This window comes from Eretmochelys imbricata, chromosome 2 (assembly GCF_965152235.1).
Source record: "Eretmochelys imbricata isolate rEreImb1 chromosome 2, rEreImb1.hap1, whole genome shotgun sequence".
NCBI lineage: Eukaryota > Metazoa > Chordata > Testudines > Cheloniidae > Eretmochelys > Eretmochelys imbricata.
Genome location: NC_135573.1, coordinates 22882531 through 22902832, shown reverse-complemented (window position 1 = coordinate 22902832; position 20302 = coordinate 22882531). Strand labels below are relative to the sequence as shown.

At 41.1% G+C, this 20302-nt stretch overlaps 1 protein-coding gene across 2 annotated transcripts in view; it reads left to right on the top strand.

Moving 5' to 3' along the window:
- The window catches only part of ZHX2 (zinc fingers and homeoboxes 2), a 113485-nt gene extending 94121 nt beyond the window's left edge, over positions 1-19364 (top strand). For both annotated transcript variants that reach the window (XM_077809845.1, XM_077809844.1), the window contains 2 exons: positions 10041-12740; positions 18208-19364. In XM_077809845.1, the coding sequence (XP_077665971.1) occupies positions 10226-12736 (2511 nt within the window). In that variant the 5' untranslated portion in view covers positions 10041-10225 and the 3' untranslated portion in view covers positions 12737-12740; positions 18208-19364. The remainder of the gene's footprint in view (positions 1-10040; positions 12741-18207) is intronic.
- The last annotated feature ends 938 nt before the right edge of the window (positions 19365-20302 follow it).

Genomic DNA, 20302 nt, shown 5'->3' with positions numbered 1-20302 from the left:
CTAATAAATTAACATTTCCACACAAGTATTATAAATCTTATTCAGAACTATTTCCATTTATCTCACCTTCTAATTCCATTTTATTCAACCTACAAAGAATCAAAAGGGTCTCAAGCCTCTAGCCAGCTCCAACATGAATAGAAGTTTAGAAGATCTAGTCTGTATTCCCCAGCACATTGTCCAAATGTAAACCATGTTCCAACTTTCAAGTGTGAGATCATCCCAAAATTTTTCCCTCCTTCTACTATTTTCTTCTGTAAATCACGTAAGTCATAACCAGCCGCTATATATGAACCTTCTTATGGGTCTCATTTGCCTGGGTCCATTTATGCTTATTCATTGTACATGATTAAAATGTGCTGAGCGTGTAATTACAGTAGAATGTAATGGCATTTTCACTATCCTAGTTGTTATGCTTTTTTAAATTACTGCAACTGCTGCATACTAAAAACAGTTGTGGGGGGAGAAAACACTATCCCGTGCATGTTCCTTTTCATACCCTGAAATGTAACTCTCATCCCACATCCCTGGATTTGTAAGGGAATAATATTCTGTCAACATGAACATGCATTTAGCTTTTCTGAATGGAGACAGGATAATAACTCTAATATACTGCATACCTTTACCCTCTCCCCTCCCATGTTCTTTGTGTGGTGAAAAATGGGGGGTGGGGGGGGGTGTTGTATGATGATCGACCGTGTAATGTTAATTAAAATCTGCACTGGCCTAAACTCCTCGAGTATGACTTTTGCATAGCCATGCCTCTTGGAATCAAGTGTTTCAAAGTCAAGCATGCACATCTACACTTTGAGTCTTGTAGAAGATGTGCACACACAAGTCTAAAAGGTATGGGGAGAGGATGCCATCAGTGAAGCAAGTCAGAAATTAACTAGCCAGTTCAGGTATAGAGTAGATGCAGCATTGCAGAGTGCTTGGCTTTAGAGCACTGATCGTGGTAAGAAATTCTGTTGCTAAGAGGAAATAAATGCAACTGATTTTCTACTTTATAAAGTGCTCATGCAGTTTGTGAGTTGATAGAAACAGTGTCTGAATGGCATCTAAGAGGAATGAATGTAGACTGTAGTTGTTTTTCAATCAGATTGATTTGTTGCACTGTAAACTGCGATAATATCCTGAAACCTGAAGGCATAAAGACTTGGATGCTCTCTGTCAGAGATGTCCCTTCTAGCAAGCTTCAACGTGTGTTCCCCAGCTGCTTCATCTGTAAATCGCTGCGAGGAACGGGTTCCAAAGAAAAGAATTGGAGAACTGTGTGAGGCAGTTCAGAACTCAGTGAAATTAGACATCCGATCTGGGGCATTGTTTCTTGTAGCTTTTATATTGTTACAGTTTTGAGTCATAGGGTGCAATTCATTCCTTGAGTTGTGGAGACTAATGTTTGTGTTCAGGAAATTTATTATCAAGAACATACTTTTTATGGAGATTAGGCTACTGATCAATTAAACCAAAAGATTAGCAAAAAAGCCCCACCCCTCTCTGTTCAAAGTGGCGACACCACTCCCACCCTTTCTATATCTTGGAAGTGAAACCCCAATTTTTTGTTTGTTTGAATTTATATTTTATTTTGATTGTTGTTGTTCTTTTCCCTGCCACAAATTCCTGGACGAAGACAGGTGCTGGGGTTTCTCTGTGCTGATGTATGGCAGAGCAGACAACTGAGTAAGACAGATCATTTAGATTCTGTTAGCATGACAAGCCATACAAGGGATGCCAAAGTGTGTCGAGAGGAAGGTGGGGGTGTCTTTTTTTTTTTTTTTTTTAAAGCAGACAGACCTCTCGAGTATAAATCTGCAGTAGATACAATTCACCCAGGACAGGGTTGCAAACAGTTTGGGGTTTCATCCCTTACCCATTTATCATATCTGGCCAATTTTGATACAGAAGCAGGATGCTGTGTAGCTTGATCCCATCTTTGCTACTCTCTCCTTTCTCTCAGAGTTACGCAGATTTCCTTATTGCTTTTTAAGGAGAGCTTTCTTACAATTTCTGATGATGTGAGGAAATAACTTTCTCACGCCCTCATATTCTCTGTCACATTGGTTGCAGTTGCTCCTCTCTGGGTTTTGGGCTGTGCTTTGTGCAAATGGGCAGTGTCCCAGCTGTATGGAAAATTTCCACGCTGCTGCTTCCTCTGAGGAGCCAGCTTAGAGGGAGCACTGTTCCTCAAGCAGATAATTGTGGGGAAGGAGCCTCAAAGTAGAGATTAGGAGGTGGCCAGTGGTTAGGGCCACAAGTGTTGAAAGAGAGGGATGTGAGGGTATGAAGAGGAGCTAATGCTCACTTGTCAAGAGGTTCAGCGTTCAGCCAGTAAAGATTTTGATTCTTGGTCTGATCAGTCCTAGGCTAGAACAACTCCTGAAGCCAGGTCTACACTAGAAACTTTTGACAGTACAGAAATGTCAGATCGAGAAGTGGATTTTTTTTTTTTTTTACATTTCTATACCCACAAAAGCCCTATTGTAGATAGTTATACTGACATGAAAGTGGTTTTGCCAGTAGAACTTATTTAGCTCAGGGAACTGGCATAAGCTATATCAGTAAAAGCACTTTTTTGCCAGTATAAGCTGCATCTACACTGGAAGGATTTGCTGATATAGTTACACTGGTATAGCTATACTGGCAAACCTTTTCTAATGTAGACCTGGCCTAAGCAGTGGTTCATTTCCCGCAGCCTGTCTCTCTGTATGGTTCTTAAGAACCCATCAGGAAAAGTCATTGTGAGGGGGAAGTTGAGTTATTCTGACCCAAAGCTAAACAGTAACAAAGCCGTTCACTGTGGCCACTCAAATGCTATAATGTATTTTTAAGAAGATATATTTAAAGGAGCAGGCCACTTTTGACTTGTACACTATCAGCTCAAATCAGTTGTCAGTAGCAGGGCGCGTGCGCACACCCACACCCACACCCCCACACGGAGTTTGGCTTGGATCAAGCTCAGTCATACAGCTGTGTGTTTAGAGACAAGTGATCTCATATTTAACCTTGTTGTCTTTAGCTTTTTGTGTCTTAGAGCATGAAATACCAGGATTTTGTGTTCTAGCGCGGCAAGACAAAAAAGTAATATGGCAGCTTAGGTTGAGGGGTTGGGGGTGCAGGAAGGAGGCGAGGGTTTGGCTGTGCGAAGTCTGCATGTCATCCCCATGTCCGGCTGAGTCATGTATGCTTAGCCTGAATGAGTCACTGGTCTAAGGCCTCTCTGCCTAATGTGCTCGCTGGGGCCTAGTTCCATGACTCGTGTGGTGGAACACCAGTAACAACCGCTCATCTTTGCACCCCCACACTGCCTGAGACTGCTTCGGTCAGCAAAAGCAACTGAAAGGAAGGTCAGTGGGTTCCCAAATCTCATGAAACATAAACAACAAAACAGGCTGGGTCGTGGCGTGGGAGGCTGTGCATGACTGGGGCAAAAAATCCATTCCTGGCAAATACCATTGGCTTCATAGCAGGGATGAATCTGGCCCCAAAAAATCTTAGTATTTTTGAAAAATTAAATGAAGGCTGTGAGATGAGGTTTAACTTTTGTTTTCTATGTAGATTTGTTTGTTGCTGTGGAACAAAGCTAGGCTGTAGCTGAGTGAGTTTGGGGTTTGTTTGGTTTTAAATCATTACTAGTTACAGAAACAGCCATCTGTAGTACAACGTGGTGACTCATGCCAGCACAGTGGTTCTCAACCAGGGGTCCAGGGCCCCATGGGGGGCCATGAGCAGGTTTCAGGGGGGCCACCAAGCAGGACCAGCATTAGACTTGCTGGGGCCCAGGATAGAAAACCAATGCCTCACCGCATGGGGCTGAAGCCTGGGGCCCTGATCCCCGTCACCCAAGGCTGAAGCCAAAGCCTGAGCAATGTAGTTTCATGGGAACCCCTGTGGCATGGGGCCTCAGGCAGTCGCCCTGCTTGCTACCCCCTAACGCCAGCCCTGGCTTTTATTTGCAGAAAACCAGTGATGGTGGCACAGGTGGGCCGTGGAGATTTTATAGCATGTTGGGGGGCCTCTGAAAGAAAAAGGTTGAGAACCCCTGTGCTAGCAAGTTGATATTCTTCCTTAGCAGCTGATCGAGTTAACTTTTAAGCTGTCTGTGAGGCTCCCATTCCAGAGGAGCAGAGGCAGAATCATTTAACAACTCTGTCAGAAGACCCAACGAAGCTAAAAGCCATCTTTTGTGGGTTTTGATGTCCTGACAAGATGCTTCCTTTTGAAAGCTCTGAGACACTTCTGTTATTTTCTCTGACGTTCCCAGTGAAAAGCTATTCAATTAGATGTGGCAGCCCCTCCAAATTCATATGGTGTGATTCTTTGAGATTTGGCATACGTGGTCCTCATTTAGTACGAGAACTGACTGGTAGCTTCAGGGCCGGAGGGGGCTTCTTAACAACTTTATATTAATTTATCCCAAATGAGACGTGAGCCAAGGTATTGGAGGGGCAGGCACCGTGGACGTCTGAATTCATAACGTCTCTGCACTTTGGCAGACATCCCATCGAGGAGGTCAAGTGCTGGAGCCATGTTTTTCTCACCCTGACAGCAAAAGACAGTGTGTGCATCAGCTGGTTTGAGATGCATCTCCGGGGGCTCTAGAGACTTGTGCCCTATTTTTCTCCTCTTGCAGGCAGGCCATCTCACGTAAAGGTCAAGGGGTCAAGGTGGTTTTCTGTGCCATCACAGAGATCTCACTGATGTCTGGGACTGGGGAGAACCTCTGTGGATCTTCTCCTGCAAATAAACACGGTGATCAAAATGGATTTAACTTTTTACAAATCTCTAAAGGGAAGCATCTGATTTGTCTTTAATTTGCACATAGGGTCATAATTTTTTTGAGCAGAAAAACTAATTCTTAAAAAGAAATTTACAAACCGTAGGTTAAATGGGGGAAAAAAAAGTCCTTCCACATTGTTCTGCGTAAGAGCTGTTCGAGATCGTGCCCAAGTGGAGCCTTGTACAATTTTTAGCCTTAATCACAATCTTAACTGGAACAGTGTCTTGCTTTCTTCTACATCTATCTATCCATCTGTCCGTGTAGCTATTTATAACGTACCCATCGTGGTATCTCGGCTCCTTCACTCTGTCTGAGCATCCTCACATGCACACACTCAATAAGTCTTGTTTTGGCTTTGATGCCTCTTTGATTCTCTTTCTTTTGCTGATTTTACCACATGGTTCTTTTAGAGAAAATAAAACAAAAACAAAATAAAATAAAACATGTTCTTAGGGAGGCACTGTTGCCTAGTTGATAGAGCACTAGACTGGGAATTGCACTCCTGTCTCTGCCACTGGCCTTCTCAGGGACCTTGGGAAAGTCACTTCACCTTTCTGTGCCTCAGTTTTGGCACCTGTAAAATGGGGATAATGATAATGCCAGGATAATGCACTTTGAGCTCTGTGCCTGAAGAACGAGGTGGTATTATTATTTAAAAGTAGTGAAGTGCAAAATGAGAAAGGGAGAGGACTAGAAACCAAAGTGGCCTCTTTGTCTGTCTGTCTCTCTCTCTGTTTCTCTCTCTTTCTCTCTCTTTTAATCTTTATTTTAGAACAAGAATAGTGGAAACTTAGAAATAATTATAAAATGTTTCTGCAGTTGTATTTCATTGGGTGATTTCTGGATTTTGCCATGTTATGGAAACTGAAACATGTAAGAGGAATTACTTCAGGGAAATTCTATGGCCCGTTATGCAACAGATCAGACTAGATCAAATTGGTCCCTTCTGACTTTATAATCTATTAATAAACTGACTGTGCTCACTGCAGTATAAAAATGAGTTTCTTCTGTGGGCAAATTTGAATTTGTTCTTTTTGATGGAATAATCTGTCCCATATGGAGGAGGGATAAGGATGGATGGCCTTGCATCCCCCAGCACTTCTCTAACAATCTCCCAGCACCAGCTCTACTACCACCAGTAGTAGCAAAAGATTTCACCGCTGCAGCATCTAACCCAGCTCTGAGTAGATTTAGCCACAATGGTGGTGAAAATACATGAGCCCTTTTTACTTCCAGAAGACAACTGTTTCTACTAGTGACGCTCAGTGGAGACAGGGGCCTGCAGTAAAAGTGGTATGTGACCATGTAATTAAAGTCTGTATCATAATGCACAAGACAGTTAGGCAACCTGAATTCTGCCCCCTCATGTGAACTCTTCAAATAAAAAGAGAAATCTTGTTTGAGTCAATCCAAATGTGTACAGTACCCCGATGTATCGCATCAGACTCTGCAAGGCTTTGGACAGCACTATCCTTTCTGGTGTACAATATCGGTGCTGTCAGGTCAGAGGAATATGGAACATAATAGCCCTGATTCAGCAAAGCATTTCAGCATATGCTTAATCTGAGGCACATGAAACAGTCCCATCCCTATTCATTGAAGCACCTAAAGATGTGCTTAATTCCCGTTGAGTCCCAATGGGACTTAACCATGTGCTTAACATTAAACACATCCATCAGTGCTTTGCTGAACTGGGGCCAATATGTATTAGCATACCTCCCCAGCATGCCAAGGCATAGTCTCTGTTAGTATGTAGAACAGAGCTGTCCATACTAATAAAAGGTGATGAGAGGAAGCTGACTATGACCAAGACAGCATGGATCTATGCTGAGACGTCTATTGTATAACAAACAGCATCTTCAGCCGTGTTCTCCTCCACACTTTAGCTGTATCATTTTAACAACTCACATTTAGTGAGAGCCGTTCGTGCCCAGGTGCTCCACACTGTGAAATCTAGGTAATCGCTTCACCCACCATTGAAATGCAGGCACGTTTTGGGCTGGGATGCCGTATCTGTTTAATAGTGCACGGTAACCCTGGACAGGAAAACAGTGTATCCAGTTAAAACTGCCATTGAATGTTATATCATTATTTAATTTAGATTCCTCCGATGTCTCTGCTAGGCTCTGGATTCCTCCCAGCATTCAAAAACAGGCAATTAGAAAAATTTAAATTTATTTCCATATAGTACCTTGATCCATAAATTCTCCAATTAATAGTCCCCTTACAAAAATAAAGGCCCTCTACCTACTCATTCCATAAGTCCCCTTCCATATCCAGCTCCTCCATCTATGAACCCTGGCTACCTTTTAGTAAAGATTAGTTCTGCAGCATGCACAGCAGTTTACAAAATCCAGGCTCTGACAGATCAAGGAAGGAAGCAAATTGGAGTTAAGGACCCATCAAAGAAAACGTTCTGTCAGTAGGAGGTGTCAGTTCAAGTGCATGTCTTTGCTGATCGCTGGGAACATGGCATAAGGAGAGGGATCAGTCAACTGGGTCCCAAATCATTCAGTGTTTTATAGCTTAAAACCAGCACCTTGAGCTCCACCCAGAAATTTACAGGGAAGCAGTTCTCTGGTGTTATGTGTTTCTGCCTGATGCACCACACACCAAGTGGGCAGTGACATTCTGCACTACCTTGAGCTCTTGAGTGATCCCAAAGTGAACCAAATCCAGGTTTGATTGTGAATTAGAGAAATGCCTCTGCACCTGAGTGAGATGCACTTTCAGGACCTGAGCCATTGGAAATGTGAACTGCATTTACAAGATTTTTAAAGCCTATTTCTGAAGTAGCATTACCTGAGTTTGAACCAGACAGTTAAATCCATTGGCGTTGAAGCCCATGGATGCAGTTATTTTGGGTTTATACCTGTGTAACCAAGAGAAGAATTTGACCTTTTTTGAGTTTGACCTGGTTTCCAGCAGTACTGAGCATCCATAGCTCCATCTAACTTCAATGGGAACATCAGATTCTCAGCATCTCTGAAAAATCTGCCATTATTACCGAGAAACAGATATTTTCAGAAGGTCTCTGTTATACCAATAAAATAAAAACCAGCAGGATCTTATTAAAGGGGAAAAGGCAAAATGCCACATTTATTGTGAATACAGAAAGAATCATAGTAAGCAGTTAGTTATAGCTATAACATCCCATTCGATTTCATATTTATTCTCACATTCATTCACACACAGAGGTTCTGCAAGGTTGTTATCATAGTTACCAGCCTTAGAGTTGCTCATGCCAAGCCACTGGCCAGGTGGCCTGGACATGAGGAGGGAGCAGGGCCTTGTCAGGTGCACATCTGATGCTCCTGGAAGTTGGTTTGCAGAATCAGACCCCAAAGTTCTCACTTTCTAGAGTCCATTTTTATAGGAATTTCTTCCTATGCCAGTCTATGGGAATTGCTTCATTGTGCTGTTGCTGAATCAATCAGCAGATGGCACATTCCTGACGGCTCCGTGCTGCCAGATGTTATCTTGTTCTTTGATTATCCCATTCTTGAAGCTGTTGGGTGGATTCCAGTCTGCCCTCCGAGAGTCCTCTGGTTATTTCCACTTGACGCCTTCTTCAGCCGATGCACACTGCATTCTTAGGCTGGCACCTCCTTGATCATTCAGTTATTATCCACACCACGCATCCATCCACATACATCCTCTATCTCTATTTTAATCACAATTGTTAACAAAGCAAGATGAAAGCAACAAAAGGGTGGGGAGTCTCTGGGTGCTGTTTCTATTGTTACAGAGTATTGCTTTGAGTCTCTCTCTCTGTGTGTGTGAGTAGTTGTTGTTACAAAGGATTGCTTTGAGAACAGACTCTGTCTTAGAATGTACTAACACAATTAGCAGCTTGCAAGTTTCACACATAGAGGGAGAGAAACAGTACCAAAAACCAAGAGGCCTCTTAATTAGTAATACCCTGGAATTTAAACTATGGGGAATCAAACTCATTTGTGATTTTAATACAGAACTTCTTTAATATGATCCAACATCTATGTCTCTTTAACTCTTCCATTTACTTACAAGTGAAATTTACACTGACATCAATATTTTGTTTAAGGTACATTAAGTTGTTGTGACACTTAAATTCCATTCCCTTTGTCGGCGCAGAGAGTTCATAATACAGCTTGTGTCATTTTGTTCTTGTTTGCTATTCTACTGACTGGTGTTGATGTCATGTTCTTTAAAGAAATAAAACATTAACTTAAAAAGAAATCCATGCAGAACATCAAATCAAATCAAAAAGGACTTCAAATTCCTACATCATGTGAATCCAACCCCTGAAACAGTTAAACAGAGCTAAGGAAATCCTTCAGAAAATTCAGTATATAACTTATAGTTTGATCATAACACCAGCAGGAACAAAGTATAGTAAGGGTGGGTGGGTGGGGGGGGGGGGTGTGAGAGAGAGAGAGAGAAATGGCCTTCTAGAAATTTCCCTCAGTCATTTTTATCGATTTTCAGTGAAAAGTGTTCTTTAAGGAAACTTTATTTATATAGCTGTAACTTGTAGATCTTCACAAAGGGCTGATGCAGCAATTTGCCATCTATTTTAACCTATTCTAAATCAAAATGTAGCGCTTTGAAATTGAGTGGCTGTGTATAATAAATATTTGCTTTGCCCTAACTCTCCGTCTTTCCATTCTGCATGTACTAACACAAGTGAGACCACCATATATCTTTGTTTAGAAATCACCCTGGATTAGTAACCACGCTCATTCAGTAGCCATATATTTACTGTGCAAGCCACCGTGGGGTGTAATGAAGTTTCATATAAAACATACTCAGTTTTAAAATTGTAGACTTAAAAATAATGGTAATAGAAGCTGCTGCTTCTAAAGAAAGATACGTGTATAAATACTGTGTATCTTCTCCCTTGCCCAACTAAATGTGTTGGCTCTGTAATGGGTCTTAAACATTATGTCTGATCATCTTGACTTCTGTTCCAGTGCCATTTTCTACCTTTAATGAATTTTTCATTCTGGGATGTTCATTTCTTTTGTCCTTTGTCGGCCTGATCCTGCCCCTGAATTCATTGGGAAAAGAATATTAGATGCTCTCATGCCTTGTGACATGTGAAGCAAACAGTGTTTTCACATCCATCTATCTAGTATAAGGAAAAGAGGGTGCTCAGCATTATCCAGGATTGAATCCTAGATGCACATGTCTTGGGGGCTGACTTTTTTTTTTAAAATGCATTATAAATCAGACTCTAACTGTGTGTGTGTGTGTGTGTGTGTGTGTGTGTTTTGTTTTGCAGGTGTAATGCAGCCCAGTATGTTTGGGGGTTGGAGCTGACGATCACAGATGGCACTTAAATTCTTTTGGAAACATACCAGGCCATAACATTCAAGGAAAATCAGAGCCATTAGAGGGAGCTTCTTTGGGTTTGTTCCCCCAAAAGAGAGTCACCGTCTGAAACAGTTGCACGTCATAATAGGTGCTATGGCTAGCAAAAGAAAGTCAACAACTCCATGTATGCTGCGAACACCTGAACTAATGGAGCAGGCTGTTCCTGAGGACGGAGAAGCCTTGAAAGAAAGGGGTGCTGGCACTCCCCAGCAAGATTCTAAAGATGGCTGGGCTGCTGATACAGAAAGCTCTGTAAAAGAATGTGAAATGGTGGATGGGAAAGCCCCAGTTGAGAATCAATCCAAGAAACCCCAAGGTGGTTATGAATGTAAATACTGTCCTTATTCAACGCAAAACCTAAATGAATTTACGGAGCATGTTGACACACAGCACCCAAACGTAATCCTCAACCCTCTCTACGTGTGTGCTGAATGTAACTTTACAACCAAAAAATATGATTCCTTATCTGATCACAACACAAAATATCACCCAGGAGAGAATAATTTTAAACTGAAATTAATCAAACGCAATAATCAGACTGTGTTAGAGCAATCCATTGAGACAACGAATAATGTTGTCACTGTCACAAACAGTGGATTAGAAAATGCAGAGTGTGATGAAGCCGTTCATGGTGAGATCAATGTAAGTAAAACCCCAATCATGAAACAGGGAAAGCCTAAAGTGGAAACCAAGAGGGGTCCCAAAAAGACAGAAGAGGGAGGTATGGAAAACCATGTGGAGGGGACACTCCCCCGTGTCATTACAGAAACCACTGAATCTATTGCTTGTATCAATGGAGCTGACCTTCTTCATGATGTATTGGCTCATGTTATGCCCTCTGTACAGCTGCCACCAAATATCAACCTTGTCCCCAAGGTCCCGGTCCCTCTGAACAGTACCAAATACAATTGTGCACTGGACACTAATGCAACCATGATCAACTCCTTTAATAAATTTCCTTACCCAACCCAAGCAGAGCTGTCATGGTTGACAGCAGCATCAAAACATCCAGAGGAGCAAATCCGAATCTGGTTTGCTACCCAGCGTTTGAAGCATGGAATAAGTTGGTCTCCAGAAGAGGTAGAAGAGGCAAGAAAGAAGATGTTTAATGGAACCATCCAGTCAGTACCCCAAACCATCACTGTCCTGCCAGCTCATCTGACAGCTGCAAAAATGCCACAGCCAATTATCCAAACAGCTTTGCCTTGCCAGATACTCGGCCAGACTGGCCTGGTTTTGACTCAAGTGTCAAATGGATCAACAGTTTCTTGCTCACCGATTACACTTGCTGTAGCTGCTAATCACGGACAGAAACGGACAATACAGACCTTATCGGGTGCCCCAGAAGTCAAGCGTCCACATGTAGTTCATGTGCCTGAGGTCTCACCCAAGCTGAATGCTGCACCATTAACGCCAACAAATGACCGAAAAAAGACCAAGGAACAGATAGCAGAACTAAAGGCTAGTTTTATCATGAGCCAATTTCCTGACGATGCAGAAATCTACAGGCTAATAGAAGTAACCGGTCTCTCCAGAAGCGAGATCAAGAAGTGGTTCAGTGATCACAGATACAGAAGTCAAAGGGGCATTGTTCACATCACTAGTGAATCTATAGCAAAAGATCAGTTAGCCATTGCAGCTGCGCGGCACGGGCGTACATACCACACATACGCAGATTTCACACCCCAGAGGTTCAAAGAGAAAACACAAGAGCAGCTTAGGATTCTTGAAGAAAGTTTTCTTAGAAGCTCTTTTCCAACCCAAGGAGAATTGGACAGGCTTAGGGTAGAAACCAAGCTGAGTAGAAGAGAGGTTGATTCCTGGTTCTCTGAGAGGAGAAAGCTAAGGGATAGCATGGAACAAGCTGTCTTGGACTCTATGGGATCCAACAAAAAAAATAAGGATCAGGGACTCCATAATGGTACAATAAGCCAGTCTGAGCTGCTGAACAGCTCCCAGCTACCCAGTTCTTTGTCCGGATCCGAATCCTCCATAGCATTTAACAAAAAAACCCAAGAGCAGATTCACCTGCTGAAGAGCACATTTGCAAGAACCCAGTGGCCATCACCCCAGGAGTATGACCAGTTAGCAGCTCAAACTGGGCTCACTAGAACTGAAATAGTCCGCTGGTTTAAGGAGAATAGATCCTCCCTAAGAACTGGGACATTAAAATGGATTGACCGATACCAACAGCAGTATATTGTTGATGGTCATAATGAGCAAAACCAGAAAAAGGGATCAAAACAAAATGAAAGTCCAAAGAACAGCAACCAGGTGTCTCGGCAGCACTACCAGGAGCATAAAAAGCTGAACGAAGAGAATGTGGGCAAACTAGTCATGAGGTCAACCAGAGACTATGATCCACCAAAAGACTCTTTGTTAGGGAATCAAACTGAGGACAGATTGGAATGCAACAGCCAAGACGGCCATGGTAGTGAGGAAAATGAGGACACTGGCGATGTGAACTGGGTGGAGGTGACAGTAGGGGATGATGATGCTGTCTCGGACTGTACAGACAGCTGGAGTCAAACTGCACCTGAAGGCCAAGCTGAGTTAGCAGATTTTGATTCGGAAAGTGTATCTGGAGACAATTCCCATATTTAGACAGGTAACGCTACCACTGCCCTGTTAGTCTGACCTAGCCTTAGTCCTGACAAGTGTCAATAGTCCCTTTTAATTTAAACCCTAGGAGTGCATTCCTGATGCATGCTGTGTGTTTACTGGATTTCTGAGCACAAGGGAGGCTGTCCTGTCTTCTGTAGATTAAATATGGGAGGGATTGGGAACATTTTCTTTGTTTGTTGTGTTTTTGGTGTTTGTCATGTACTGGATAAGAGAGGATGCTCGGAATAACTCATTATGCTGAAACACTCTGCCTTTAATTGACCTCCCATAACCTCTTTAGAGCCTGATATAAAGCATGCTGATGAAGCCATACAAAGAAAAAGTAGGTAACCATAGTTACTAATGTCCATGTTGCTCACATAATGATGATCTCCAGTGAATAGAGGCCATGACTATTTTTGCAACAGGTCAGCATGGATCTTGGCTCAGCAGCAGTCTGCCCGGCTCAGAGAAGAGGTCGAGCTGATGCCTGGGCCCAGTTCAAAAACATTCTTTTGTTACTTGCAAGAGCAAGTAACAAAATGTTGAGCCAAGTGGGAACAGAAATGGCTTGTGCAAATGAGCTCTCTTCCCCCTGCAGATGAGGGGACCTTTCTAATGTTAAACACACAGGGACATGGGGCAGGCACACTATATTCTAGAAGCCCAAGAATTACTCCAGTCCGAGGCCTGCATGTGGGTTAGCAGCTTTTCTTCACAAGAGCTTCACTGTAAAAGTGAACTGCAGGAGCTTTGCTAAGAAGATTTCTAATTTTAAGATCTCTCAAAGTGTAAAAGGAAGTGTGGTTTGAAGACTTGGAACCAGTTTCTGATCTCAGTTATACAAATGTAAATCTGGAATAACTCCATTAACTTCATTGGACTTCAATGACTTCTTGAATTCATTGAAGTTACTCCAGATTTACCCTAGTGTAACTGAGATCAGAATCTGTTACATGAAGTCTCCCTCCTTAAACTTATCCTCTCCTTAGTCCATGAGATAAATAAAGTAGCATGTATGTATTAGAAATTTATTGTTAAATAATACCTGGTTTTCAAATTAACAACAATTTTCCTTTGAACTACAATAAATGCAAAACACACGCAAATAGAAAACCCAGAAAATTCAAAGCTATGACTGACACTTAGCCCTGACTACACTAGAAAATTGTACTGTTCAGTAGAACTGAACCACTGTAAGCTACCCATCCTGGCTTAGAGCAAAATCTTCAGCATGTCTACATGAAGCATATTTCCAAAAGTTGCCGGCACATCACCCCTTGGTGATAATCTGAAGATGTAGCAATCAACCATTTTGAAAATAGTTTAAAAAATCTGTACTATCATTAACTAAATTAACTAAAAAGGCCATGGAGATTACATGCAATGCACCATATTAAAAAAAAATCGTGCATTAAATTTTCAGAAGCTGCAGTAGCTTAAAGCAAGAAAATGATTCTGAGCACAGCAGATGATGCATATTGCATCGAGTGGTCACTGATGGGGCTACAGGTGCATTGTGGGACTGTGCTGGAAGAACTAATTGCAACAGTGCAGATGCAGTTGCCTGTACTTTTAGTGCACGCTACCAGTGCAGCAATATAGGATTAATTGATGCTTAGACTTGTTCTGAGAGAGATTATTTACAGTCGTGCTGGTAACACTGGTACACCATTGCAACAACTTTTGCATGCAGAGACATTCTTACTGGGATGTGTTCAGAGACTTTTTTAAAATATAAAACATTTTAACATCAATTAAATTTCAACTAGTTTATCTTTTTGACAGGGAATTTTCATATAAAGGCTAGAAAAATAAAAGTACATTTTAAGGAAGAGTGATTCCATCATATACTGGTTTGGGTTAATAGCACTTTCACCTATTAGATTGTTCAAGAAATGAAGACTTTATCCTCTGTTAATATATTCATTTCTTAGCACATTGGCCCTAGTGCTGGATAAAAGCCTGAAGCCTTTATCTACAGGTATTTTGTTTTCCTTCATACAAATTTATCACTTCAGTACTCAGAATGTGAGCCCGTGCCCTCTAGTGGCAGAATGTGACATTCTTCTGACATGCTTGCCACTATTTATTGGTATGTTTGCCTAAAAGTAATGCGCTGCTTGTACTCTTCTGGCTCTGGCAACCCCTGAAATATCATTGCAAGCTCCTGGAAGCGCACACAGAGACACAGTGGAATATTCACCTCATCTGCCAAAAACATTATGAATGATTTCAAATTGGGAGGAAAAGAAAATAATTGTTCATTTTTTCCACAAGACAGATTGTTCTAATTTTCTTCATTTTTTTTTTAATCTTTGACCCCTCTTCATAGCAGGTTTTGTACAACTTATTTTATTAAAAACTAAACCTAAATTTTGGTCCTAACCTACCTAATGTTGGACCAGATTCTTTTCTCAGTTTAAAGCAGTGAAAGCCCACAGTAACTCAATTAAAGTCACTGGAAGTACCCTGGATTTTCCCTACTCAAAATATGCCCTTCCGACATCCCACACCAGCACTATACATCAGTTTAAAACAGAAAGTGACTATTAATACTGTATCTAGTGAAAATGGAGGAGGATTCTTGCTAAGCAGGATATTACTATCCAAACTGGAATTTAACTAAAGGATTGACTGGGAGGGGAATTAATAATAATTAATAATAATAATAATAATTAATAATAGATGTCTAATTACTGATTGATCATTGCTTAAATAATGCAATACCTTCTTTTCCTAATGTGATTAGATGCAATTAAATTGAAAACTAGTTACATTTAGGACTGAGTAGTGTTTATGAACTTTGAAACCTACAAAAATTAAATAAGATTCCATAATCTCAGTGCTTTTTTTCATACCCAGCACATCAACTGAAAATGAGTGGTTTTTTTTAATGTTAATTTAACAATAGCATTTTAGAAATCCACTCCTAGGTATTACTTTAAATGTTTTCAGCATTCATTTTTGATACTTCTGTTGTTGCAGAGTTCATGTCAAATTTCCCTAAAACTTGATAAAAATTTCACAAATTTCTTAGGTTATTCTTAATGGATAAATGTAATTTTGGTAGGTCCTTAAATTATTAGTAGCTATTTATATAGTGAACATGTTTCTTTAGAGAATGAAAGAGAACGAGATTTTCAGAAGCATTCAGCATTCCCCAAACTCTACTCCCAGTGAAGTCAATGGGAGTTTTACCGCTGTCCGATTTTAGTGGGAACGGAGTTTGGTCAATACTGAATGATTTTGAAAATTCCACCCATAGAATATAAAAAGCTCTATTATTAAGTCATATAACGTAGGATCATAAGACCTGTGCCCTTAAGGAGCTTACAGTTTAAGGGCTAAGAATTCACTCCTGCCAGGTGCTGAGTGCCTTCTGCAAGGTGCATTGAAGACAATGATTTTGAAGATGCTCTGCCCCAAATGAGACCCTAAATCCTACTCACAATGATGTCAATGGGCCTGATTCTGATCTGATCTGCACCATTTTTATATTGACCTCAGTGGAATTATTCCCAGTTTACAATTTGTGTTAGTAAGACCAGCGGAATTTGGTCCTAAATTAAATACAACACAAATATGGGGTGGCATGAGAGTGGGAACAGATAATGCCAGCAAGGTTAGTAATTACTGCTGGTTTTCTTCATGCCGCTGTCTCCCACTGGGCGCTCCCAAGACCAGTGTCTCTCCAAAGCAGGGCTTTTTACTTTCAAAGACCATCAGTACAAAGAAGTGTTTTTTTCCCTTTTCTGACAGTTGCATGAGCTTCCTGTTTAGAGTTGTTACCACTGCCTATGAGAATCTTATTCCTGAGCTGCTGAAACACTTCTGTGTGCCCTCTTTGTTCTAGGCAGTCCGTATCTCCACCACAGTCTTCTCCACTACCTCACTGCAGAGGTGGTACAGGATGTTCCTTGCTTGCAAGTGAGTCAGGCACAGAGTGGTGCTTTGCAGAGATTTACCAAAGGCAACCTGGGAAGTGCTTACAAAGAAGTTTCCAACTCACTGATTGCCAAATGTACACATCACTCTGTGCATTCAGCCCCTGTGCTGCATGGTGCCTGCTGGTGCCCTCAACTTCCTTTGACTTCAATGAGAGTTGAGCACACTCAGCCTGTCACATAACCTGGCCCGGCCCTAGCTGGGTGGTTGGTTTGGTAAAAGGATAGCTGCAATATTGGGGTTTCCCTCCCTTTTCATTCAAGTTCTCATTTCTTTAGGGATTTAGGGCTATATCCTAAAAGGCATCTGCCACTGGCACCATTGATGTCTTTGCATGTTGGAATAAGGACGGCAGGGTTGCGCCCCGAGTGCTTGATCCTGTTCCCACTAAAGTCAATACAAGTTTTGCCACTGACCTCAGCAGGGGCTGGATGAACCCAAAATGGTCTAGAATGGCCGGTGGGTTTGATCCTGAGATGCTGAGCACTTACAACTCCCACTGAACTCAGTGGGGCTTTTGGTGCTCAGGGCCTCTTAGGAGCAAGGTGTAAATCCCTAAATAGATTAAACAACTCAGCCTGATACAACAATTGCAAATTCCCATTGATTTCAATGTGAGTTTTGCTGAGCAAAGACAGTAGAGCCTGGGAATTTTTTTACCGCCTGTGTGTGTGCACCATTTCACACTAAGCGACTGGTTTGCCCTGTGTCCTGAATGATGAATGGTGCTCTCAGAAAATATCAAACTAATTGGCAATATTAACAAAAGGTCTGGAATGAATGACTAGCACAAAGTTTTTAAACATGCTTTAGCACAATGGTGTATGATGGGTTTTGAAAACTGTACTGGATCTGCCTATCTGTCACTACTAGATTCCACTTCAGAGTAAACTGATGTTTGCACTTTCAGCCAGAATCAACACTTCACTAATTTTCATATTTCAAAACAGATCTCTACTGTAATAACCTCATCGTAAATTGGTCCAGTACATCCCCACCCGAAATGCCATGAGAACTCGGTGGTGTCTTTTAGTTTGTTGAGGGGTTTGTTAAATCCCTGCTTCAAGAAGAGTCCTTTACTCATGAGGCATTAGGGCCAATAAACCACAGGAAAGCTATCAAGAGTGGGTAGCCCTGAAACTATGTGACATAGAAAGGCCCGATTCTTCATTACCTTGCACTTTGTATAATCATTGACATCTGTTCAGAACAATAGCATATTATAATCACTTCATAGAAGCGTCAGTGACTACACAAGGTACAAGGCAGTGAAGAATCAGACCCTGCTAAATCATCAGATTCAGTGAAGAATCAGGCCTATTTTATGTTAGCATTAGAAATCTGTATGGGGAAGTATCAATTAAATGCTCTGTAAATTGAAAAACTCCGGCACGCTATTGGGAAGGCCTCAAAGTACAGTTAATGTAAAATAGAATAGCACTATAAATGTGAAGAGGTACATTGACCGTGCAAATGTGTGCCTCATCATTTATTAAAAAATGAAATATTTTTAATTTTTGTAGGGAGGCCAATCAGTCGTGCTGTCGCGATAATCGAGGGGGAAAACGGTCTCTGAAAACAGGATAACCGTCTATTTTCCTGCTTGGGACAAGATAACCAATGAGTTGCAACTCTGAGTCCAACCACGCTTGCAGAGGCACAGTGAGAAATATCGTGGAGCATTGCTATGGAATGGTTCATAGTGCCAAAATCCCACTACCGCATTAAAGAAGAAAGGGTCCTTGTACATAGTTTTCTCCTTAGCTTCCCTTCCTTTCACCCTCTTCCTGTGCTGGAACTGATTTGTACAAAGTGGGAATTTTGTTACCTTTTTAATTGGTGCAAGTTACTTTTTCAGATCATACCGTTGCAAGGTTTGGGGTTTTTTTTGTTTTTAGAATTAGTAGTAACCACTATATCTGCTTCGGTTTTAAAATATTAAAAATTTGAAATCTTTTCAATGTGTTGCATCAGTAGCAAATCCTGGATTTTCACCCCAATCATGGTTTACATTTCAGCCCACCAAATGCATCAAGGGGTTTGTGGTGTTGCTTATTCAGCTTTCTTTAAAAATAAAAACAAACTACCTGCTGTTGGCTAAATTATTTAACTCTCCACATTTCTGTGCAATGGAGGGGCAAATCTCCTTTCCAACTACTGTATCTCTCTCTTGCCCAACCATCAAATACCAACTGGAGCCGCAGACCTTAACAGCATGCCTCTGTCATATTTGAGCACCTTTTTTTTTTTTTTTTTTTTTTTTTTTACCCAAAAAGGGGTGACAATGGGGAAATGAAGATTCTTCATAAATGAACTTGTTCATATTTCCTTAGTTGGTACAAAGATGGACTATATTTTTTTCTGCCCTTCAGCTTTAGATGTTGTAGTGTACAACATACATTTCCTTTAACCCTTGCCACTAAATTGTTAGATCAATCCTAGATCCCCCACGTGCACTTTTTTCAAATAACCCTAACCTTTTTATTTTAGAGTGAGCCAGCACGCATGAGAGATATCTGGTGAAAATGTTGCAATCTGACTAGTTGTCTTTTGGAGACTTACCCATATTTCAGTACACTGCACAAATATAATTCTAGGGAATTGGAATAAAATCAACTTTTCTAACCTGTTGCTCATTTGTTGTAATTCAATAAAACAAAGACTGAAAGTTTTTTTGTAACCTTTTCCTCCTTTTTTTTTTTTTTTTTTTAATTTAATTTAAAATCTCTGCGCTGTGGATGAGAGCTAAATACCTTATTGGTCATGACTAGTCATCGCTAAGAGTGGCTTTTACTAACCACCTGGGTGGCACTGGAGTGGCTGAGATTTAAAATGGAGCCACTTCGTGCTAGCTTTCTTATAACAAGGTTGTTTAGTTCATTGTTGAAAGGGATGGTTGGTTTGGGAATTAACTTCCATTTTCCCTCTGTTTACTTAAGGCTAGTTTGTGCAATCCTTACTCTTCTGGTGGTGAGCACTTGCTCACATGAGCAATCCCATTGAGCTGAATGGGTCTAATTGCATGTGTAAATTCACTAATGTGAGAGTAAAAATTGCAGTCTAGTCTTTATACAGCACCTTTGCTTAGAGCCTGCTTCCCTTGCAGTCAATGGGAAAATTTACATTGACTCCAGTGGGGATTTATGGGCCCATAGATACTGCAGCAATGGAATGCTAGAGAATGCATTTCAGAGAGCTCTCTTCTACAAGTTGGAAATTGTAACCAAAATTAGTTGCCACGGCTTATGGCTTTGTTTATTTGAGAGGACAATGATACTTTTAACTGCCATTTTGCACTGTTTGATAATAACTACTTGGGAGCTTCAAACTGAAATTTGATTTCTTCTGTTGTGTTTGCAGACAAGATTTTCAGGCTAGATCTACTTTTCTTTTAACCAGCCATGTTCCCATTGATTTCAGTAGGAATTTTAGGGCCATTTTAGGGAATTAAAGGACCATCTTTTTTGTATAGCACCTAGCACATTGGGGTTGGGATCTGTGACTGGAGCTCCTACATACTATACTCCTGGGGAAATTCTGTGCTACTGCGCAATGCAGAATTTTGCAGAAATTAATTTTGTGCACGCAGAATTTCCTTTCCTCCACAGAAATGGTCTG